Here is a 24731-nt window from a genome sequence, read left to right on the forward strand (position 1 = left end):
TTACTTTAAATTCATCCACAGATTATATTGCTTCCCATCCTACCTGCAAAAACTAGACCTAGGGAAGCCTGCACAATGCACTAAGGGGGTCATTCTGACCCTGGCGGTCATTGACCGCCAGGGCCAACGACCGCGGGAGCACCGCCAACAGGCTGGCGGTGCTCCCAAGAGCATTCTGACGCCGCGGTCAGAAACGGAAAACCGGCGGTGTACCGCCGGTTTTCCGCTGCCCTGGGGAATCCTCCATGGCGGCTCAGCTTGCTGCGCCACCATGGGGATTCCGCAGGAACAGGATGGTGGTATGGGGTGTCGTGAGGCCCCTGGGGGCCCCTGCAGTGCCCAGGGCCCCACCATGATTTTCAGTGTCTGCCATGCAGACACTGAAAATCGCGACGGGTGCAACTGCACCCGTCGCACCCCTTCCACTCCGCCGGCTCCATTCGGAGCCGGCATCCTCATGGAAGGGTGTTTCCTGCTGGGCTGGCGGGCGGCCGCCAGCCCAGCTGGAAACCCAGAATACCCGCGGCGGTCTTTTGACCGCGCAGCGGTATTCTGTCGGCTCCCGCCGGCCCTGCGGTTAACGCGGCCGGCGGGAGTCAGAATGACCCCCCAAATGCCAATGGAACTCTACCCGTTTTTGCTATTTGGCTTGGGAATGTCCCCTTGTTGTGGCCTACTGGAAGGAGATAGTTGAGACCCCGGTAGAAACCACTCCCCTACTATTGTTATTGGGTTTCACTAAAAACCATCCACAACTGACCAGAAGGCTGATAAGAGTTCTACTCCTGGAGAGGAAACAGTTGGCCCACTGCTGAAAGCAGGCCTACAGTCTAGGGACACAGACTGACTGATGGATACAAATCTTTCTCATGAACAAATCAGCCTTCAACCCCCGACTTCCACCCCATGATATCTAGAATCCACTTTGGCCTTAGCTATGATTGGCTTCTCAGACGGTAACTACACCACAGTTGAACCCACCCTCGTAGGGCCTAATATCCTGCACTCTCACAATAATTTGTTTCAGATTGTTTAGATATATTTAGAATACTTGACCCTACTGGTCTGCTAGATGTGCATTGTTCTGCTGTCAGCATACCGCTACTAAGTATGGTCACTACACCATATTAATATTGTGTTGAGATTCTGTCCGAAAATGATAATAAAAAAATATATATCCTGTGTCAAGATTCAGACTGAAACAAGTAACTGCTACTCTCCACTTCTTACCTTCACCTACAAGAGAAAAGAGGAGAGTAAAGCCCTCAGCCTCACATCAGCATTAATATTATTGGAATGTTGCAGGCCTTCATAATTTTATGAGTGGAGCTTGTGTGAAGGCTACCACTTATTGTAACACTAACTTAGGGCCTCATTACTAGTGTGGCAGTCCGAGGACTGTCACATTCACGTTGAAGGTCAGACCATCGCACTCCAGGCGGTTCGACCACCCAATTACAACCATGACAGGCGGACCTCCCAGGGGACCACCATCCCCACTGGGAACATGATTCCTGATGGCATGAAGGCAGTCAGAGTTGTATTCAGCCAGGGTGGCACTGAACTTAGCGCTGCCAACTCCCCTAACCTCCAGTCTTTCCAAGGTGGTCTGTCCGGTGTGAAAAGGCTGGCGGTGAGGGTGTGTCGTTGCATGGGCAGTGCAGGGGCATCCTACCCAGCACCATCAGAATGGGCACTGTCTGCATTTCAAAGGTGCTGGTCAGCCCACTGTGTGCTATCTCGTAGCACTGTTCCTGCGGGTCTGACCAGCAGGAATGCTGTATTGTAGTGTTCCACTGGTCAGACCAGCAGGAATATTGTAATAGGGCAGGGGAGGATGCCACTGCCATGGCGGTGGCATCTACCCAGTGAGCGTGGCGGTCCGGCGTGGGACTCCCAAACTCTTAATGAGGCCCAAAGTCTGCCTCCAAGAAACCTGGTCGATAAACATGATCTAACAGAATTTATATGACTTTAAAAACCTGCAATGCCCTCTAAGAAGAGTTAACTCTCCAAATAACTTAACTGGAACTGTTTGTCTATTACTACTGATTTAAACTAATGGATGGCTTTAATGCTTGATATTACCCCGTCATCTGTTCATTCTTCAGCAATATTGTTGCTCAATGTCTATATCCCACCAAGGACTTTTCCTGAGTTCATCCTTGATAACACCTTGGCTGCAATATCAATGATAATAAATGTGTAGTCTAATCTTCCAGGACTAATAGTGGGCACTTTAACACCCACAATATATTGATAGAGTTGTATTTGATATGAGGTCTGGATCGTCCTGTCATAAGTAGGTCAAAAGTCAACTTTTAAAACTTGACTGTAGAATTAAACTTTTTGAGCAGCCATGTTAGGAATTAATTCAAGGTTTTTTTACCCCAAGACCAGTGCCTTGCAAATCCACTATTGATTATGCACTTCATTCCTTCATTCTTATGAATATGCATGGTCCATGAGTCATGTTTAAATTTGAACGGAGTTTGTCAGTGATCATATTTCCACTGAATTATGGATGATTTGTAAAGCTTTAGCTTTGATCAATGGAAATAGAATGATGGTTGAATATTTGCAACACAAAAAATGTATAGTAAAGTAGAATAGCAGTTGTTTTAAATATACACACACATTAATTTTTTCTTTGCAAAGAGGCCTGTCACCCTTCGGTTTTTTTATTATATGTCTTTGAAAAGTTTCACATACAATTCATCAACAAGATGTAAACAAAACCTCCAGAAGAAAAACCCAATCACTTTTCTCCCGAGGCCAAGCTGAGAACTGAAGATAGCAAATTCCAGGCATAACATTTCATCCAACATCAACAAGGGGAACCGTGTGACAGTTTTGATTTCATGTTGCTATTATGACGGAGGACACTAGCCCATAAAAGCCGTTCTTGTAGGTGAAGCAACTTCCTGCACATATTTTCAAAATTTATGTAAAAATAATCATCTAGATACCACCTCACCGTAGTCTATTAATAATCCACAGTCATAAATTGTTGTACTAGAATTATGGTTTACTGAGGATAATAAAGTTAATTAATTTCAAGTCCAGAAGATTCCTCAATGTTGTCACTAGATTTCTCTGCTTGATACTGCAGGCAAATTGTTTACATAAATATGATTTCCCACTCTTTCAGATTGGGTGGAATGTTATAATGTTCTCCCATTTGAAAAATGGGCCTTTGCTCTGCAAGATCGTTAATTGAAAGCATACTGGTAACACACTCAAAGATAAAGGCCCTCATTACAACACTGGCGGTCTTACGCAGTGGCAGTCGGACATCTGCCAATGTGGCTGTCGGACTGCCAGAACCACCACTTTTCCACCACAGGACGGACTGGTGGTCCTAATCCACCAGGGCAGCACTGCAAGCAGCGCTGCTCTGGGGATTACGACTCCCCGCCCTGACAGTGGTTATGATACGGCTGGTGGAGACAGGCTCCAGGGGGCCACACGGAGGCTCCCGCACTGCCCTTGCATTTGGCATGGGCAGTGCTGCGGCCCCCCTGGCCAGCTCTGCTGCGATGCTCTATGTCTTCTTTACAGACAGTGAACATCGCAACGAGTGTCGGTGCACCCTATGCACTACAGCATTGCCGCTGGCTCTATTATGAGCCAGAGACAATGCTCTAGGCCATTTCCCGCTGGGCCAGTGGGCTGAAACTCTGTTTCTGCCCGCTGACGCAGTGGGAAACTCGTAATAGGGCCTGCTGGGAGGCTGCCGCACTGGCTGCTACCTGCCCGTCAGAACTTTGGCAGATGGGCTTTTCTGTCCACCAAAGTCATAATCGACCCCAAAGTGGGTGTATGTTGCATTTATCATTCTTTTGTCAGCATTTGACTGACTCTCTAAATGGAAAAACTTCCCTGCATTTTTTGTCGTCCCAATACATCTCCAATCTATGACATGGATCCGAGTCATTTTAGGCTTATCTGATGAGTATTCACAAAAGTTTGTTTTCATATGGGGGATCCTGTTTTGATCTAAAATAAACTTTGTTATGGATTTTGCATGAAATATAAACATATTATTTTGCAAAATGTCTGTAATAGACAACGTCGGCTATATTAAAAATACATTTAAAAAAAACAGTATTTAAAACAATCTAAGAATTATTCAAGGTCAGTGGGGCAAGACCCTAAGCAGAACACAGCAGGCTCTATCAGGGCTCCCCTTGAAAGGTTGGGGACCTGGGCCAGAGTCCACTTTGCCCTTGCCTTAAAAGGTCTCTCAATATAACAATGATTATGTTCTTATGATGCTCGACTTGTGCAAACCCACATAGCTAGTTTATTAAAGCTCAGCAACTGGAGATAGTTCCTCATTATAAGTATTAAGGGGTTTTAATTCACAGCAATTTTTTCTGTAAAGGTTTCGCTAAAGTTCTAGATGCCAAAGCCACAAGTGCTTGTAGGCAGGCAGAAAAACGAAGCTCTTTTGTACAGAATGATAAAAAATGTCAGATTTGTTTTTTTTTTCAAAGAGGCTGAAAGTTTACCATGGAAACTGTACTTGTTGAGTCGAAAAAGCTGTTCTATTTAAGCATTAGGAGCAGAACTAGACATGGTCGATATATTACATGGGTACTCGCAGACATTTTCTGAGGGACCACAAAGTTTGGTCAGTGGTGTGACCGATGGCCACATTGATGGCACATTGGTGGGTGAGCGGGAGTGATTTTAGGTGAAGCAAAGCATGTATGTGATCTAGTGGCTGAATTTCACAATGTGAAATCAGAAAACATGGGCTCAATTCCGGCTTGACCAAATTGTGCAATTCTAGGCAATTGTTTTATTTCACTCTCACTCCTTTTTCTTCGCTACCACATAAATGTGCACTCTGTCCAACCTTCTCCTCTGTTTGATTTAATAAACTTTATTGTTGCTCTTATACAACAGGAACCCAGGCCACCCAAAGGGAGCACACAACAATTTACTTGACTCTTTGTTCACTTTTGGCATGTGGCCCCTGAGCCATACTGTGAGTATCTCTTATATATTACATTAGGGATATAGTCAATTTTTACAGATGTGGTTTATTTTAGGAACAAGTAAGGTACTGTCATTACAGTGTCTTGTCTCCGCGGAGCTCTCCAAAAATTATGTTCTAAATCAAATTTATACTATGCTACAACAAATGGTGATAGCCATTTTTCAATTAACCTTGAAGCAATTGATGATGTCCAACTCTACTTTTTTTGTATTCAAGGTTTTATTGCATTTTTAATTGATGTTCCTGTGAGGGCAGCCTCTCACACTATAAATTGGTTATTCCAGTTTTGGCACATCAGTCCATCCCTCTGCACTATGCCTGAAGCGTGGGTGGTGTGGCTGAGGAATGGACAATATCTCTTTTGTCAGTAACGATGCTCATTCCAACCAGTAAAGCTATAGATGGAGAGAGGCCGATAGTAGGGGTGGGCGGTGAACTCTGCTCCTCTGGCGGAGTTTGTGGAGTTTTTCCCACTACACACTCTGCTTAGAATGTGGAGTTCTGAAAGCCTCTGTATAGTGGAGTTTTTTCCTTGCTCGCACTCGCCAACATTAAGTTGGCGAGCATGAGTGAGGGAAATCATACTCCAAACCACCTCTGGACGAGATTTCTCAATGCGGGAGGTTGCGGATGGTCGCTAACGCTCGCGTTCAGAAACCTTCTATTTGCGCTGAGGAAGCTTCCCCTAGGATAGAATATCTTACTTGAGCGGCAGAAAAGAAGCAGCACCCTCTTGTGCTGCACGTGGTGCCATTCACGCTGATTTTACAGTGTGGGACAAACACTCAGCACTAAAAATCAGCTCGAGTGGTGCAACCTAACACACTAAACCACTTTGTGGAACTCCGCATAGCACAGCAGAGTTTTTCCATCACTTTGGATAGCAAAAGTCTGCAAACTCTACCCAGATCTAGTCGATAGTATTTTCTAGGATCTGTGCGAGTAAACAGAAAACAGCCACAGTGTACCTCACAATGACAAGGCAGGTCAAAATCATATGGAAAAAGACCACTCTCTCCTTGTCGCACTTAGTGCATGCGGGAGATGAGCATTGGTGAGCATTCCACAACAGTAGCAGCATCAGTAAAGTAACATGCATATATTTCAGTTCAATTATCCAGAGCCTGGTGGATAGCTCCAACTCCCTCAGAGCCATTAATGCCTCACTCCACTTTTCAAACAGACCAACTCATGTTTCCCAATTAGTCCTTAATAGGGCAAGAAGGTCTGAGGACTTAATCACTATTGATTTATAAATACCTCCGTGTAGCCATGACCATCAAATTCTTAAAACCGTTGCATGATATCCAAACTGTCTCCTGCTCCCTTTGGATCCCATGGCACAAGGTGATCCGAGATGGACTCACACAACCATATTTCCCTCATATCCCACCTCTAAGTATCCCCTCCGTCCCCTGAACTGCAGAAATGCCTCCCTTCCCTAAGGCCCCCATTAGCATGTGGGCATCTAATTGGCTAAAATCAGGAATCCCCAAAAGGGAGTCCCCATACGACCCAAATGCAGGATGCGGATGCAGGAACACATAAAATTGTGAATGGTGGAGTCTGAAGTCAACCTGCAGTTCTTGAAAGTACTTCTTATTGGAGCCCTTCCACACATCCTGAAACTTGGAAATTCCAATTAAATCCCATTTGCCGAACCCTTCCACACTGGATACCAGTCACAGCTAGCAGCCCCTCCTAAGGGTGGGGGACCTCAAATATAAGCTTTGCATCCCTCCCAGTCCAGTGCAGAGCTGACCTCCAGACCATGATCACTCTAGACAGTTCAGACAGGGAGCGAGGAACTCGTGCCCCCTAGATTACGTCCATGATGGAATCCCACCCCATAGTGACACTTCCGCTTGAAACGCTGGATCTGTCCATCCACCATGTAACTAGTCACTTGGGACCACCAGTTAGGGGCCAATTAAAAATAATTGTACATCTGTGACAACCATGCCCCCTTCATAAGTGGGTTAAGAACACTTACAAAAGGCACTATGGGGAACTTCATTGACCCACAGGAAGGTCCGCATTTTAGCTTGTATGTCTGCTAACCATCTTTGCAGGACAATATGTGGAAGATTTTGGAGAATGTACAAAAGTCTTGGTAAGATCATCATTTTGAAGAGCACAGACCTCAAAATACTGAGTGGTAGGTGTCCTTTTTCATTTTGGTGAACGGAGGTGTTAAATTCAGAGACTATGAGAGAGCCGGTCGCAAGATGATGTGGATTCGCAGGTATTGAAAACTCAATCTACTAATAGGTACCCACTTCTTCCAGCACTCCACCCCAACACCTCCAGAGACCGGTAACAATAGAGACTTGGAACAGTTAACTAAGAGTCCCAGCACTTGCCTGTAAAGATCCAGCATGTGGAAGAGCTTCAGACTTATTTCCTCCAAATGAGAGAGAAAGAGTAATACATTGTCCTCATATAAAGCAATACCCTGTTCAGGTCCATTCCCCAATTAAATCCACAGACTAGCTCATTGCTTCTGATCCACATCACCAAGGCTCCATTCCAACTTCATATTCACTCCTAAAAAACTATTGTGTGAAATAGCAACACAATCGGATTGGTCGGGACATTTCTGTACAGGCACAGAGGATGTGCAGAACATCAGTATTACTGGACTCATCTTGAATTTGGTAGATAGAAAACATAAAACAGCTCTTAACATTTGAAATATTTTTTTTTTAGTCGGGACATAGCAGCAGAGCCACACACCTTGATGCCTTGACAAGTATGCCTATGCCCATTTATCCAGAGGGTGCTGGAAGAGTAGACTCTTCTCAGGTAGAATCATGGAAAACGGGTTTCCAAAGTGAATTTGTACATTAGCAATGTCAGTTTTACTGATCAACTGTCTTCTTTGATGTAATATTTTTATTATAGTACCGGACAATTAGCCTAAATTATGTCTGATAAAAAAGATCTGGTTCTAAATATTGTATACTAACATATTTTTAACTTTGGAGTTATTAATATGAAATATACATCCAATGAAGTGATACTTAGGTGATAATATTCAAGTCAGAAAATAATTTTGTTATTGATATCCTGACATACAAAGGCTAGTTTATGACTTATTTAACTCCTTGGATACTATTGACATAACCTCCACATTCATAGCGTTCCCAACTGGGTGCTATGGGCATGGAGGCCATGTTCAAGTACCAGGCACCAAAGTAACATTGTCTATTATCAGAGTGGGAGATTCTCCCGCTTCGGCCTGTGAGGTATGACTGGCCTGCCAATGATGTGATCACTTCATTGTCAGGGCTGGCACTCACAAAACCTCTTCCTGCTTTCCCTGGTAGCATAGGCTGGGCTGAAAACAGCCATGCTTCCTGTGCTTCCAGGAAATTGTGTGAAAAGGGAGGTATTATTGATAAACAGAGAAACTCAACTTTTCAATGACCCCTCCCTTTCCCTGCAGAATGCCAGATGATCACAGTGCCATCTCATCCCTTTGTGTCTACCATAGATACCATGGATTCTTTGTAGGGGGAGCGGCCTATTATGCCAGGGCTGGTGCTCACATGCCCTCCTAACAGTATTGGTCTTTCTGCCCCTGTTGGGGGGTTGATGGGCTGATCACCCCTAATATGCCTACCGCAGGGGGCAGAAAGCCCAATAGAAACCAAGGATATTGCATGAAAATCAAAGGGGCAATTGCAATCCACCATACGCAGGGCCATGCCCCATCTGAAAAGGACTAAACAGCCTTTCTTCCTCATGGGGGAAAGATTGGGGGATTTGCCCCCAATCTGCTGTTCTATGGGGGCAGAAAGTCCACTAGACACAAGGGAAAATAAAAAGAAATAGGCTTGAGGGCAGCCGACCATGCTCAGTGTTATCTCCCCATCCCAAAAATGGCATTACAGTCTTTCCGCACTCCCGGGGAAAAGGGGGGGAGTTTCTTCACAGTCTGCCACTCCCAAGGACCTGGAAGACCCCTAGACACCAGGAAAAATAGCTATCCAATAAAAGCTTAGGGATTGGAATCAGAATTTCTAGGGAAACATGACGTATTGTAACTCTATAATAAACATTGAAAATTGCAAACACTTATGATTTTTAAAAATGTTTTGGGCATACCTACTGCACTATGCAAAGTGAGTGAAACCATTGAACCAGTTAATGTTACTAACTACAGCATGTGTAAATTGTGTCAGTTATGGTAGTCATTGTCTGACCTTCCTTTGGGTAAATTATACATGCAAATGATACATGAACTTTATCTAAGGTGAGCTCCTGTAAGGAGTAACTTAGATTCTATCATTGTTATGAAGTATGCTTTGGAATAACAGAAGGTAGCTGAAAGAAACAGCTAAATGAATCAGGGAGCTTGAGAGGAAAACCCCTCATTTCACCTTTTGCCTTTTAGGTAATAATGTCTGTACCATATCCAAAGAGATTCTGATTCTATCATAGCCTTTTCAGTTCTTAGCATTCCTCAAGAATGCTTGTCATCAATTTGTTAACACATTTTACTCATCCTTCACAGGATTTGAAAAACACTAACTTCCTATCCTAAGGTCTATGGTATCTTTTGACCTAGTTAAGAGTGTGGAAACCATACACAATCAATTCAAACTAAACCAAGTGATTTAAACACCATGACCCATGTAGCCACAGAAAAATACTTCAATCAAAACAAAAGTTTCAAAGCTTTATTTACAACCACAATGCCAAAGTCACCTAAATAGAGTGCAGAATCAAATTATAAAGACAAATGTACATGATAGGCTGACCAAATCTACAAAACAAATTTTATCTACTCAACATCAAAACCATTAGACATTAGTCAATCAAATGCACAGATTCTGAATTCTGGGGTTGGTACATTTGTTCTCCCTACTACTAACCAAATTAGGACAAGCATGAGTGAGAGTGAGCGAACACATGTAGGCAAAAGTCAAAATAAAAGACAAAAAAAATTTGGAAAAGCATCTCTCTCGGGCTACGTTACCCAGCTACGTAAATTAAGATGCAAATGTCAGCATGCTAAGGGTACTCAGGAAAGCAGGTCAGGGGAATATAACATTTGCATTAGAATATACTTCTCCTATACACCACATTGCTGAAATGCTTCTAGGTACTTGCAGGGCTGAGCTTCAAAAAAGACTGAAGTCAGGGCAGAAGAAAGGAAGGATATATAGAATAAGTAGATTTTTAACTTTTTACTGAAGAAGAGGATGATGTTGGTGTTGCAGAATGGCTGAAGGAGTTATTTCTATGGGTGAAGTCTTACTTTTATTGAGACGTGGCCTTCGTTCTCCTTGATTCAAACAGTTTGTTTGACCTTCAGGAGGTTTAAGCCATCTGAGCAAAGGTGGTTGCTGGGTTGGTATTAATTGATTCGTTCTGCAGATAGACTAGATTGGAGTTTTCTTGCCCTCTGTATGTGGAACAAAGAGTTTTACGCGTGACTCTGACAGCTAATGGAAGTTTCTGCTGTGCTGAGAGGTATTTTGGTTTGTAAAAGCCTATAGATGAGGCATATTGCTGCATTCTGATATTTTTTGTGTCTGTTGATTTGGGAAGAAGGCAGTCCTTTGATTAAGGAGCTGTCATAATCATGGTAGGAATTTGCTGACGCTTTGACTTCAATAGGTTTTTGGGGGGGCAAGGGTAGTCTCCTATGAAGGATTTTAACTTGATTAAATATGTATTTAACCACTGAACTTAGTTTAGGCTTAGGTGTCTTTCCAGATGGTGCTAATATTTTTTACCATAACTTTGTTAGGGACAGTTTCTTTCAAGAATATTGGAGGAGGCAGATTTAGTCTATTTTTAGCAGGTGTGGTGGCCTTTTGTCCAGCTTTTCTGTCTTAGAGCTGTTGAATTTTAAAGTGTTTTAAAGTGTTTGACACATCCATTTCTGTGAGCCCATATTATACATCTATGAATTGCTCTTGTCTTTTGCAAATTACAAGTAGTTTTGAATGTATTTTGTGTAAAAATGAAAGAGAAGGTTTTCATACTTAAAGAGGTTCATCAGGGATTTTAAAAACAAGCTGAAGGGGAACGGTGTCAGGGACTCAAAGGCCACTTGCCATGAGTGGGATGACATGTACCTTAGTCTAACCTCTTTGGGTTGGCTTGAGAGGAACAATATGCTAGTGAGTGGTCAGTGATACGGATTGCCAACTGTTGGTGGTGTTTTAGGCCTCAGTGGTACTTAATGGCAAATACTGCAAAGAGGTCTAGGAGAATCTGCATACAAAGGAGCCCTTGGTCAGCCATGCCTACAAGTCTGCCCCAGAAAATGTTAAGGGTAGTTTCTGTCCCAGGTCCAAAAGCCTAATTGGCTGGGTTGGCATTTAGAATGTTGTTATTTTGAAGAGCTTGGGGAGCTGTTGGCTTCTACTAGACCAAGAGCAGTTATCTTAAAGAGTGGGGTTGTAAGAACTTGGGTTATGATTTGAGGGTAGAGGACTAGTTGACTTCCCACCTCAAGGGATATTCACAACCCTTGACAGGATGAACTCTCAAAGTCACTAAATTAACCTGCCCTCAACACCCTGGTATCTATGGCACAGAGCAGGCAGGATTACGTTAGGGCAATGTGTAAACTATTAATGCAGTACCAAAACAGTAATAAAGTGAAAATGCAAAACAATAAAAACCCAAACTAATTTAAACAAATAGAGTAAAATTTGGTAAACAAAGTGACACCAACAGGACAAAAATACAATAAGGGGAAATTAATAAATGATTTTTTTAAATGAGAGATAAAAGTAGCACTAAGAAGCACACAGTGCCAATGATTATCAATGGTTGCAGTAGACAGGGATCTAGGCACAGTTTGATGCTGATAGTGATAAAGCATGGATCATAGACATGAACCAGGTTCATCTTGTCAAAGATTGTATCTTCTGATTTTATTCCTTTAAGGCCCAATCCACCACATACATACACTTTCAACTCCCCTAGGGAGGCATTTAGATACTCACAGGGTGTCAATCAAAGGGCAGACAGCTGGGTCCAGTTCAGGTCCAGTTGCCATTTGTCAGCTGTACAGTTTTAGGCAAAGACCTCTTGTAGGTTGCTGTTTCCCTGCAGTTTTAACATGAAGTCAACATTATGACTTTTGTTGTCCTAGGTACAAGAGGAGTCCAGGTTCAGTTTCCAGGCTCTTCTCAGACAACATGTTCAGTCGTTTTTTTTGATCTTCCATATATCCGGGAGTGATATGAAATGGATATCTTGTGGTGCCATATTTATGCCTGGCACAAGCTAGTGGATGGCAATGACTCCTGGGTATGCCCTATCCCATGGCACACATGTTCCCAGGGTAACCATACCCACTTTGGGCATTTTCAAGATGGCATAAACAGTCAGATTATACTTTGGGATCTGACGGTTGGGTGTACGTGTGTGGGAAGTGCACTATGGTAATCCTAGTGTCCTCCCATAGCTAACACCAAAATCCAGTTTGCGGCAGTCATTGTACCACAATAAACTCATAGATAAAAATATGATAGAGCAAAGCAGGGTTTTCTAGTAACCTGACAGTGGATATACACAAATTGATTTGGCATCCTGTTCTCGCCCTTTGAAATGTGCCCCAAGTTTCATGTGTAAAAATCCAGCAGGCTGCCAAGCAGGACTTGGTCCACCAGTAGGATATGCCACTGCAATTTCAAAAAGAGGCTCAATGTGATTGGAGCCTGCCTCGCTAGGGGAACAAAAGAAGGGCTCTGCACAGAAATCAGCTAATATTTGTGTGGGACAGGAATTGAAGTGCTCCCAAAGTTTTATATATAAAACCCACAGCAGACCTGTCAAGCAGGAGTTGACATTCTAATGTCGAAAAGGATGCTCACAGCCCCACCGTGCATTTTCTGTCAGGTTCAGAGGGGTCACCTCGGCCCATTCAGGGCAGCTAATTGTGTGCTCCTGGGAGGAATTTCACACCCATACAGATCTATTCAAATGATAATCACCAGCTCGCAGGCATAGGAGAACAAATACAAATGGGCCTCCAGAGGAATTAGACACGGAACAGGTAACTTCTTAAAAGTAGTTTTTCCTTAACAGTTATCAAAATTCTGACTTCACCATTGATTTGGTTTTACTAACTATTAAAAATAGTTGTTTAAATATTTTTCAAGCTGTTTCCTAGCTGAAATTACTATTATGTTAAAATATAATTGATGTTATAATGTAACCCTGAGTTTTCCTATGGAACAGTGAGCCTTGCTACAGTGAAAATAACTTTTGAGTTTTTTTTCAGTATAAATACATGTCTAATTAAATTGCTACATGTCCTATGTTTGAATACCATGCACCCTGCCCTATTGGCGATAGGGCCTACATTGGGTGGACTTATAAATAATTAAAGAAAAGGATTATTTTGACATGTCCAATTAGCAGTTTAAAACTGAACCAGCCAGGCTACAAATGGTAGGCTTGCAGTCATACTGTAGTGGGTGGTACACTGGGTGCTGCAGTCAACTGGTGACAATTAACTTATAGGCCCGGGGTTCTCATTGTACCATATACTAGGGGCTTACAGGTAAGTTAAATATGCTAATCAAGGGTATGCCAATTTCACCATCCTTAAAGGGGAGCACAGGGGTAAAGTACACAGTGTTATACAGCCAGCAAAAAAATAGGGTTTAGCAAAAGGTAGAAAATCAGAGATGACCATGTAGAAAGGGCAAATTTACTACAGGGGTGCTCATGCAAAGTTTCCCTGCGGATAGGATTCACTTGTTTAATGTTATTTGCCCATACTTTTGTGAGTCCTGGGGCCAGATGTAGGTAGATATGGTTTTGCGACTCGCAATTTGCGGGTTGCTAAACCATATGCAGAATGGTGTCCATGACACCATCTGCGAATCGCAAGGGGGTCGCAAAGACCCACCTCATTAATATTAATGAGGTGGGTCGCAATTTGCGACCCCCTTGCGATTCCCTGCACTCACAGGGATGGTGGCCTGCTGGAGACAGCAGACCACCATGTCTGTGACTGCTTTTTTAATAAAGCAGTTTTTTTTTTATGGCAGCCCGTTTTCCTTAAAGGAAAACGAGTTGCAATACAAATGAAAAAATGAAACCATTTGGTTTCATTTTTTCAGAGTAGGCAGTGGTCCATTGGACAACTACCTGCTCTGAAAAAATATATTTGGCGACGTTCACAAAGGGGAAGGGGTCCCATTGGACCCCTTCCCATTCGCGAATGAGTTAGCACCCACTTCACATGGGTGCTAACTGCGAACTGCTTTGCGACCGCGTTCGCGGTCACAAAGCAATTCTGAATCGCGGTGCGAATCGCAAATAGGAAGGGAACACCCCTTCCTATTTGCGAGTGGCATTCCCATTTTGCGAGTTGGTACCGACTCGCAAAATGGGAATGTGCATTGCGATGCCTGTTTTGCCTGGCGCAAACTGCGAAATTCGCAGTTTGCGCCATGCAAACCGGTTCCTACATCTGGCCCCTAATGTGTTTGTATATGCAATTCATAAATTAACCGTTTGTGTGTGTTCACACACACCACTTCAGTGAAGTAAAAGTCTCTCTTCTGAAAGATTTGAGGCAATCCAACACTACTGAAAGGAGTCAAAGGGTCCTAACCGTTTGGGTTATATAATCACACAGGCAAGCATACAAGAAAACTGAGGAAAATGCTTTAAGGAGATAATCCCTATTCCCAGATAACACACGAAGAGAATTATTCACTGCCAATATGCGACAAGGTCATGACCTTTGCAATAATAGTGCATTGTATGTAGCTGACAATGCACGGAGTTCTCTCTGAAATACAACAGAAACGTCAACGAAGTTAGATCCATCACCATTGCACATAATAAAAACAGCTGTCCCAGAGTAATTCTATTATATTCGATAGAAATGTAGACAGACACATCGGACTGAAGGCAGCTGGGGTCCTGCATGGAAAAACAAGGGCTTAACAACAGGTAGGTTTCTGAGTGTTCCTGTGATTGCAAACAGCTGATGCTGATTCTGTCAGAGTTTAAACATGTTTTAAAGAGCTTTTAATACGAGCCGCCGCGTCTGCTAATATGAGGCAACCCTCTCTGCGGCAGTACTTCGTTTTCAACAGTAAATGAAAAATTGAAAACACCCGTTTTTTTCAGGTGTGGTACCATCTCAGAGCTCACACTGAACCCGTGTTATCTCTGCGTGAAGACAGGCGGGAGTCTGTCAGCCGGCAGCCATCCTTCACTTATTCGGAGTGGACAGATGACAAGATGGAGGAGTTTATGGATTTTGAAGCCATACCAGATACTCCGGTCTTTGACTGCCTCATGGATATCAAAGGAGACACCGAGCTAGGAGCTTTAACAGTCAAACCAGTCGGACTACAAGAAAGGTAGGAATCTAATGGTTTTATTGTCTGCTTGACTTATGTCTACTATAGTACTGAGTGAAGCACAACAATGGATGTATGAATGAGACTGCATGAATCACTGGATACATTAATGAATGAAGTCTTATTTGCATTGTGCCACACGTTTTGCATAGGCCACAAGGCACGCGGCACAGAGATATTGGCTTAGTACTGATACAGAGTAAATAGTAGAAAATATGTGTTCACAGTAATCACTGATTCAAAGCTTGGCCAAGAAGGTACCATATGTCGCACATCATGTCAACAAATGGTTCGATATTTTATCTCAGCCCTTGAGAGAAAGGAAGAGAGAAGTCCCTCAGCGATCCCTCCCCCTGTTTTTTATCTTTTACATCGAACCTCTTACTGGTCTCCTCAGATTTTGTAAATCCTTGGTTTGCACAATAACAATGACACACAAATATTCATACCTGTCTCAGTAGAGAAACCCTACTTTCTGTATATATATATATAAAGGGGTCTGGGTAAATAAGGCCTTAAACCTTTCCTAGGTCTACCCCATGTGTTCAAACAAGTGACCTTAGTCTGCCCCGTGTCAAAATTCATCAAGCACAAATTAGCATTAGATGGCGACCTAACACCCACATAGGACATTTAGAGCAGTCAATCGTTTACTAGCTGCATCACCTGAAAAACTCTGTCCTTCATTCCTCCAGGAAAGGTAGCCTTTCCAACTCCAATGTTTGTACCAGTACTCTGTGCACATATCAAATAGGCTCCAGATAATTCAAAATGAACAGCGACCTGCATCTTGGGGCTGGGGTGACAATATTCCATAACCATCCAATGTAATGTCTTTACTCCCTGTGAAGCTAGAATCTTCAACAATCTGTGCTTCACCTACAAATGCTTAGAATGTTCTGCACACAAATATCTTCAGAAAACGTTCCAGTATTACCACCTTCTTGCCCATTCTGCTCAGACCATGCAAACCTCCTATAGTCAGAACCAAGTGTAGGGAAAGATGGGTCAGATATGTCTCTGCCAATTGGATCTCAGCTGTAGAACCGCTTTCTGCAGAAAATGAGCAACACCCAATCCTTATTTTCTTTACAGCAAATCTAAAATGCCACCTCCAAGCAACGGACGTCTGCAAAAATTATAGGGATTTAAGTCTCACCTGTAAGATTTCAAGTTTAAAACATTCCTATGTGCCTATCCCAGTATTTCCATCATACTGTTGTTAAGTTTTTCTCCTTATAGTGAACAATCTTTAAGAAATTAACAACTATTTTCTCAGACTTTTAGTGAAAAACAATGGCCCTCATTACGCAGTGGCGGTCTTACTGCCGCAGACCCGGTGGTAAAGACTGGCACATTACAAGTTGTGGTGTTTGGCCGAAGCCAAACCGCCACAACACCGCCTCCAGGCCGGCGGCAGACATTAGGCTGCTGCACGCATTATGATGCAGCAAACCGCCAGGATTTTCGTGGCGGTCGTCCTGCCACAAAAACCCTGGCATAAACAAACATGGTGACAGGAATCCCCATTCGTGTCACCAGCACACACACACCCACACACCTCCATGCAACCCCCACCCTCCATGCACCCCCACCCGTCCACACACTTGCACAACCGCTCATATCCATACAAACACCCCCATCCGCTCTCACACTGACATACACACACCCCCACTCACTCTAACAAATGTGCACCCCCTCTCCGCAATCATTCACACCCCTCCCTCCACATTCATGCACATTAACACCCTCTCCACACATACATACATTCACACACTCCCCCACCACATACGCATACTTGCACCCCCCCCTCATCTGCAGACTTTCACACAGACACCCCCCTCTCTTGCAGACTTACTCACATGCACCCCCACTCACATGCATCCAAATACAAACACCTACTCACTCACATCCCAACACTCCTCTCCCCTCTGCATACATGCAGACACCCTCCCAACCGCACGCATAAATCCAGACACCCCTACTCACTCGCTCAGAAACACATACTCAGATACCCCCATTCACACCAACACCCTCCCTCCCCTCTGCATACATGCAGACACACACAGCCTCCACGCACACATACATACACACATGGACACCATTTCAGCCACACATATATGCACACACCACACACATGAATCCAACACCCCCCACCCTTTTGGATGATTAACTTACCTTTTCCGGCAAAGTGGTCGTCCGGGAAGGGATGGGTCCTGGCGTTTTCCACCTCCAGCACCGCACCACGGACAGGACTCCGCCACGCCGTATTATGTATCGTAATAGGGCGGTTGGTGTCTTGTTGCCGTGGCGGTGCTGATGGTGGAACCGCCTCTTCAATTCCATCGGCTAGGCCGACAGAGTCAGATTTCCGCCCATAAACGGGAGGAAGTCCTTTCAGGTCTCCTAATATGGCGGTCAGTTGACCGCCAGCACTGGCAGTCTGTTGACTGCAGCGGCTTCGGCGGTCTTTGACAAAGACCACAGAAGTCGTAATGAGGTCCAATGTGTGTTTTCCCAATGAGTCCTCCCCTTGTGGGTATTCTCAGCTGGTTCCGGGAACCTTACGAAAGAAGTACATCTGTCGGGAAGATGTGTCTGCTTGGCTGTCTGTTCCCTACTGGTATACTCTCACATATACTGTGCCCCTGATGAAGGCTACTCTGCTCCCATGGAGTAAATGGAGGAGTGGATTGTGTTGGTAGAGAGGATGGAGAACACTACATAACAAATCCCAGCCCTGCTCCTATGAGGTTCAGTGTTACGACAGCTCACTGTCTCAAGTCCTGTGTCATCAGATGCGAACTTTATGTTTGTCATCACTGTAGATAGGCTTCATCCCCAACCTATGTCCGGCAAATGTCTTCTTCAGGAGCTACCCAAGGCCAGACTGGTGCAAAATAGTCATACCTATCATCATAATAATTCCCCCACCACTGTGGCGGTGTCTTGGTGCATTTTGTTGGGTATGCACAGAGTAAATGAGGAATATAGGGAGAGGATATCCTAGCTAACTCCATTGTAGGTACCAGCTCATCACCCAAGTACTGCCTAGATGACAATGGTAATGAGTCCTTAAAAGGAGTTCACATTCTGCATTTCACATTACTACATTACTTTGTGTGCATGACTGTGTTACATCACCTAATTTGAACACAAAGAAGTTTTAGTTTGACATATCACCTCATCCTTTTCTGAAAGAAATAAAGGGCCAATGTAAGCCAGCCTGCGTTTTATGAGGGATATTGTAGCTAGCTTCAGGTGGTGATTCCTAGAGGATCCACCTGAATAACACCAGACTGTATATGCTTTTATGTACTAATAAAATATTTAATAAGAGGAAAGCGAGTAAGTTGTAGGCATCCATGGTAAGTAAAAGCCCATTCTGAATGGCAGATTAGTCCCAGTTTAAAGGTATGGGTCATACTGAAATTTGTCTAGGATTCCTAAAGCTTCATAGTGAAATTGGAGACTCTTCTGTCCTTGGAGCTTTCGGCGGAAAATGTGAGTAAAACAAGCCTAACACTTCCTTGGGTGCATTGCTAAGGGTACATTATTATGTTACAGAGAATAACTAGCCCTTAAAATTCTCAGGTACTGTGTCGATAGTAAAGTAATTGTCTACATTATTTTGGCTGATGTGCACAAAATTTGCTACTTCATTGAAGATGATAATGAAGCAAATGTTCAGACATAAAAATTATGCATTTCAGGGGAAAATGTTTCCAGTTGGCTCAGTTCAAGAGATTTACCTTAGGAACAAAACGAGAGAGTTAGAATGCTGTAAGGAATTTAGGTCAGAATGGTGCAAACCAGGTACGACTCCGTTCCTGATGCAATTAAAATTATTTTAAAACGAAAATTAAATTTCTTTGAGTGAGGTTTCAGAATGGTCACCATATGATGTTTGGTGGGGATTGTGCATACGCTCCTTCACTGCTTTCAAATCGAGACTTCTAATAACCACAATTGGCAGTCACTGGCAACAGGTCCGCAGGAGGACTTAGAAGAAATCGCTTACACTCACTCTGGAGGTGGACTCGGCCCATGAGCTCCTATGGTACCTTCCCTGCCCCCCAAAAAAGGTGATATCCTTTGACCACAGGTAGTGGCAGATATGGCAAGGCCACTTCATGTGTCACAGAGTGCACAAGGTGAAATGTAGGCGTGCCACATTGCGGGGAAGGGGAGTGGACACTATGGTGCAAGGGGTCTCTGGAGTCACAATGTTTTCTGGAAAGGGTGGAAAATAAGTGATCTTCTGAATTCACTGGAACCTAGTATTTAGATATGTAGAGCACCACGGCTTAGCACTCTGTTGTGTGATGAGCCAGTACACACATAGAGAATGTGCCAGAATGCTTCATGAAACAATATCCTGATTTATTCTGTAATTACCCCGCCACAAAAATAGATAAAGATCAGAGAACTGTAGATGCATGGGAATCCATGCTACTGATAGAATGCAGAGAACTAAAGCAGTCAAAGTCACCATGTTGCAGGAGTCTTATTTCCGTGCTATTATTGTAAAACATTGGAGTATTTTGGCTGCATACAAGTGCCTTCTTCAAGGAATAAACACTGCTTTTGTTACAGTGAACCCTCAAAGTCACTAAATTAACCTGACGTCAAGCCCTTGGTAGCTATGGCACATTGTGGACACGCTTAACTTAGGCACATATGTAAAGTATTAATGAAGCTTCAAAACGTAATAGGCGTAAAAGTTAAAAAAACACCAAGCAATAAAATCCTCAACTGAATTAGTAAAATAGAGTAAAATTTAATAAACAGAATGAAACCAAAACAACCAAAATCTGATAAGAGCAACAATAAACTTTTAACTAGAAATACTGCTAAAAGCATGAAGCACCAAGGATAGTCGGTGAAAGCAGTAGATTGGGATCTAGGTGCAATTTTAAGCAGTGGAGTCCTGGTGGGATACAACAAGCAGATTGGTCCCAATAAAAGTCTGGAGATCAAAGAAGTTTTTCAGCCCCAGTCCAGAAAGGGCTTTGTCACCTTCCTGAAGAAAAATAATGACATTTCTTCTAAAACCCATACAACCACAGTAGTGCACTTCTAAAGGCCTCCAGGACCTCGCGGGAGGGCACTCTCGGAGTATCAGGCAGACACCAAAAGCAAAGCTCAATCTAAGTCCAGTTGCCAATGCTCAGATGCACTTTAGAAAAAAGGTCTCTTGAAGCTTTTTGTGTCTCTGTAGCCATACAGGAGGTCAGCCAACTGCCACTTAAAGTCCACTTCTTTTTCCTGGGTACAAAAGGGAGCAAGTCCATCCTTTAGTACTCCTTTCAGATCACAGACATTAGGTCTATTCTTTTTCTGTTCTTCAGCAGGTCCAGAAACTGTTCTGATAGGGTGCTTAGGTTGCCGGAGTTATGCATTGCCTCCCTAGCTAGTGTGTGGGGATGACTCCTGGGCACTCCCGAACCAATGGGGTAAATGGTCCTGGGGCAGCCTTACCCACTTTTTCAGTAGTTCCTGTTTGCCTTACTGCAAACAGGCCAGAAATGCTATTTGCCAGGGCATTTTCAAGATGTCAAACGTTTGGCCACACTAAACGTGGGTTCTGAGTGTTGAAGGTATGTAGGCGAGTGAACTATGGTAATCAAAAGAGTCCTCCCACATCTAACACAAATCCATTTTGAAGCAGGCCCTCTACCCACAGCAAAATAGGAGACAGGTGTCTGAAAGAATAAATGCGGGCTCCAATAGCACCAGGCAAGGAAATATACAAGAATTCTCCTAACACCCTATCTTCTCCTTGTCAAGTATGCCAAAGTGTTACACGTGGCTCAAGCAGACCTCTCAGGTAGGGTTTCACACAGAGTTTTCAACAAGATGCACACAACTACCAGCCTGAATTTGCTACAGAGCTCTGAGGGATCATCCCCATCTATTCAAGTCAGGCTATTGCGTCGCTTCTGGGAGGAATTTCACACCCACCTGATTCACTGCTCATTCAGGCTGAGAGTTCCTGAATGCTGGACAGAGGCTAATGCTAATTAGCCTTCTGAAAGCTTGTGTAGGTTAAGGACACATTTCTAAAAGTTAATTTTCCTCAATAGTCTTTAAAATCTAACTTCTCTATTGAACTGGATTTTTAATAAATATTGTAATCAGTGGCTTAATTATTGTGCTAGATGGTCACATTCCTGAGATACTCCATTATTAGTATTTTATTCTGAACTCTTATTTTCTACACAGGACGGATAGGCCTGCCACAGTGAAAATTGCTTTTTTGGGTCTTGTCACTGTATGGACACAGTAAGAATATTTTCGGTGGCGGCTGGCAGCACTAGAGAGTGATGGGGTAGGCAAATGCATGGAAGACTACAGGAATAAATAAATACAAATTATATGAAGAAAAAAATAGGCACTTACCTTCCTGCACAAACGTCCTCCTCGCTCCGGTCTTCTTTTTGCCTCTGCCTCCAGCACGGGACCCTCAACAACTCCCCTAACCAATCCTGGCGCTGCTCCCATGCTGTTAACCGGCATGAAAGAAGCATCAGGCTTGGAGGAAGCGGCCTTTCTCAGTGCTCTCAAGAGCACGGGAGGCCTGTGCTTTCTCTAACCCAGCTGTCTAAGACTGCTGGGTTATAGAGGTTTAAAATGCGCATGTCTGGTTGGCAGTCACAAGACAGCCGGCCAAAGAGACATGCACACTTTAAACTTAAGTGCACTGCCCTCTGCTGCCAGTCAGCCCCATCCTGACACTCGATTCGGGATGGGTTGTTGAAAAATAAAATAGCAATAAATTAACTTTATTACCATTTTATTTTTCATCTCTGGGGCTTTACTTGGGCCATTTTTAGCGGGGCGATGCTCCTCCACTATAATGGAGAAGCTGCTCCTGATTATTTTCTACCTGTCTACTTTTAACTACCATGCACCATGCCTGATGGGCAACAAGGCTTACATAGGTTGATTTACTAATATTTAAAAGGGAGCTATTTTTCAGACAAAAGTGGTTATTTTGATAGGTCGCACAGCCGGTTTTACATTGCAGCAGTCAGGCTACATATGGTAGATTTGTAGCAATGTTTGCACTGCCACTGTAGTGGATAGCACAATAGATGCTGCGATCTACAAGTGGCAATTAACTTCCAGGCCCTGGATGGATTTTATACATCATACAATAGGGACTTAAAGGCAAGTTAAAGGTGCCGGTCAGGAATATGCCAGTCTAACCCCGTTAAAGGGTGAGCACAGTCACTTTATTACTGGTTTGCAGCGATAAAGTGCACATAGTTTTAAAGTCAGCAAACATAGCTTCCAGAAAAAGGCGAAAAATCTGAAGTGACCATACAGAAAACGCAGATTTCCTACACAATGAATGAATAATTTAATTAATTTACATGCCCAACATCAGTGGCACTTCACTTTATTTGTTATGTTTTTTTTCCTTATACGAAATATATTCTGTACTTTGGTACACTTGCTTGACCACTTCGGTAGGTGTTCTTTCTCTAAACTCTTCTACACAGTTACCATATAAATATGCCTTCAAACATTACCTCTGAAGTAAGTAGACCAGCCTCTCCAGTGCACCCAGAAATTGCCAGAAAATGTGCTGAAAATTATCCAGAAACAGTGCCACACTATACACGCAAAATATACTTTTCTTGCCCACATTTACCTCTGGCCCTAAATTTGCTGTCTACAACTTCCTTCTGGGGCCATCGGGATGTTAGGGGGCGGGAGAGGAGGATGGTTATGTCTGTCCATCTCAGAAGTCTGGCCCTGTGGTACAGGAACTGAGAGAACTCTGCTTTGGGGGAAAGGGTTTAAGAGCAGCAGCCCTCTCCGGATTATTAGCTACTGCAGACAAAATCCAAGAAACCTGTTGTAACCAAAACACATAGAAACCTCTTGCTATCAGCAGTCTAGAATAAATCTACTCGGGCCACTAATTGTCAGGTCCCAAATAATTGCTTGGAACTGAGGACTCCAAACTTCTGGGAAGCCTGTACCTTCACGCAAGAGAGATTGAAGAGAGGTTTCTTATTAGCACCAACCCTGCCAAAACAGACTCAGCTAAAAAATCTGCCGAAAAATCGGCCACATGACATCAAGTATTTGTATATCAGTCTCACGTCAAATGGAAGCCTAACACTGACTTAAACGTTCTACTACTATTCCTCAAGTCACATCCCGCAACTGGTGTGAATAATGTACTAATCACTTTAAACCAAATGATGATATTAGCCCAGCACCAGTTAAAACACAAAGAAACTGTGCTCTTTTAATTTCAATAAATAAACACAAATTACCAACTCTGCTAAATTATTTCACAATGAATGGAGAAGTCTGCTAATTATGTCTCTGCTAATTAACAGCCGCACAGCGATTTTAAGAACTGCTATCCTAACCTAACAGAGAGTGGAAACATTGCACTGCGTTGAAAATCGTACAGGCATTCTTTCACTGGGCCACAGCCTCACCCCAGCGAGTAATTAACACACCTCATTCACCAGCCATTGCGACATGGACCACCAAACACATGCGCACACAGACACGAACGTCTCATCACTTGTGCATCTGCTTTCTCAAAGAGAACTGGCGCTGGAGGCTTAATTTAAATCCTAATTTTAGAAACAAATTTCAGTGAAACTCGCATCCTTCTGTGCTGTTGCATTGTGACTGTCTGATCGTGGAAAGAGATTGATGGCCTTATTTAGAGTTACTCGCAACCTAACAGATATTAACAGATATTCTGCCCGCCTTCTTACGATCCCATTATAGCCCAGGGAGATTGTAAAATGGATACTCATAATTTGTGACGGAGTAACCCATCAGTCAAACTTTAAATCAGACCCTGTGTCCTTCAAGTCAAAAGAAACCCAATGGACATTAAATTAGGTTTTACCAGCAAAGTGCAATCTGAATGCTACTGGAATGCCCTAGCCACATTGCTTCTAACCAAGACATGGTTCCTTGAAGCATCGAGGTCTCAAAAGACTCCCTCTGTGACCTTAAAAAGGCCTGATCACCCGAGCAGCAGGATTTGCCACCATTGCTAGCCGTATGCAACATCTCCTCCACTTCTCTGTTGACAGAGCGCCTCCCCAATTGGGGGGGTGCGGCGCTTAGTGCCCGGGGCCGCCGTGGCCCGAGCCCTGTACGCTAGTCTTACGTTTTCTGGCCTTGGCACTTCCGGAGGATGCACGTGTAACTTCCGGCCACCTGCGCCGCCGCCTCCATTGGGGGGTATTTAAGTGCCCCCCAGATCAGGCCTCAGCCTTTTTAGTGGAGACGGCGTGGGCGGCACGGCCAGTGAACGGCATTACCCACCCTCCCATCCCTTTAGACATGAGATTTAGGGTAAGGTGTGAGGGGGAATA

The 24731-nt window shown here is 43.6% G+C and overlaps 1 protein-coding gene across 1 annotated transcript in view; it reads left to right on the forward strand.

The window, feature by feature from the left end:
• Nucleotides 1–24731, forward strand: part of PTPN5 (protein tyrosine phosphatase non-receptor type 5) — a 556863-nt gene that overhangs the window by 326913 nt on the left and 205219 nt on the right. Inside the window, exon 5 of the mRNA XM_069223005.1 lies at nt 15131–15366. Within this exon, the coding sequence (XP_069079106.1) occupies nt 15131–15366 (236 nt within the window). The remainder of the gene's footprint in view (nt 1–15130; nt 15367–24731) is intronic.

This window comes from Pleurodeles waltl, chromosome 3_1, assembly GCF_031143425.1.
Source record: "Pleurodeles waltl isolate 20211129_DDA chromosome 3_1, aPleWal1.hap1.20221129, whole genome shotgun sequence".
In the NCBI taxonomy this organism is placed as follows: Eukaryota; Metazoa; Chordata; class Amphibia; order Caudata; family Salamandridae; genus Pleurodeles; species Pleurodeles waltl.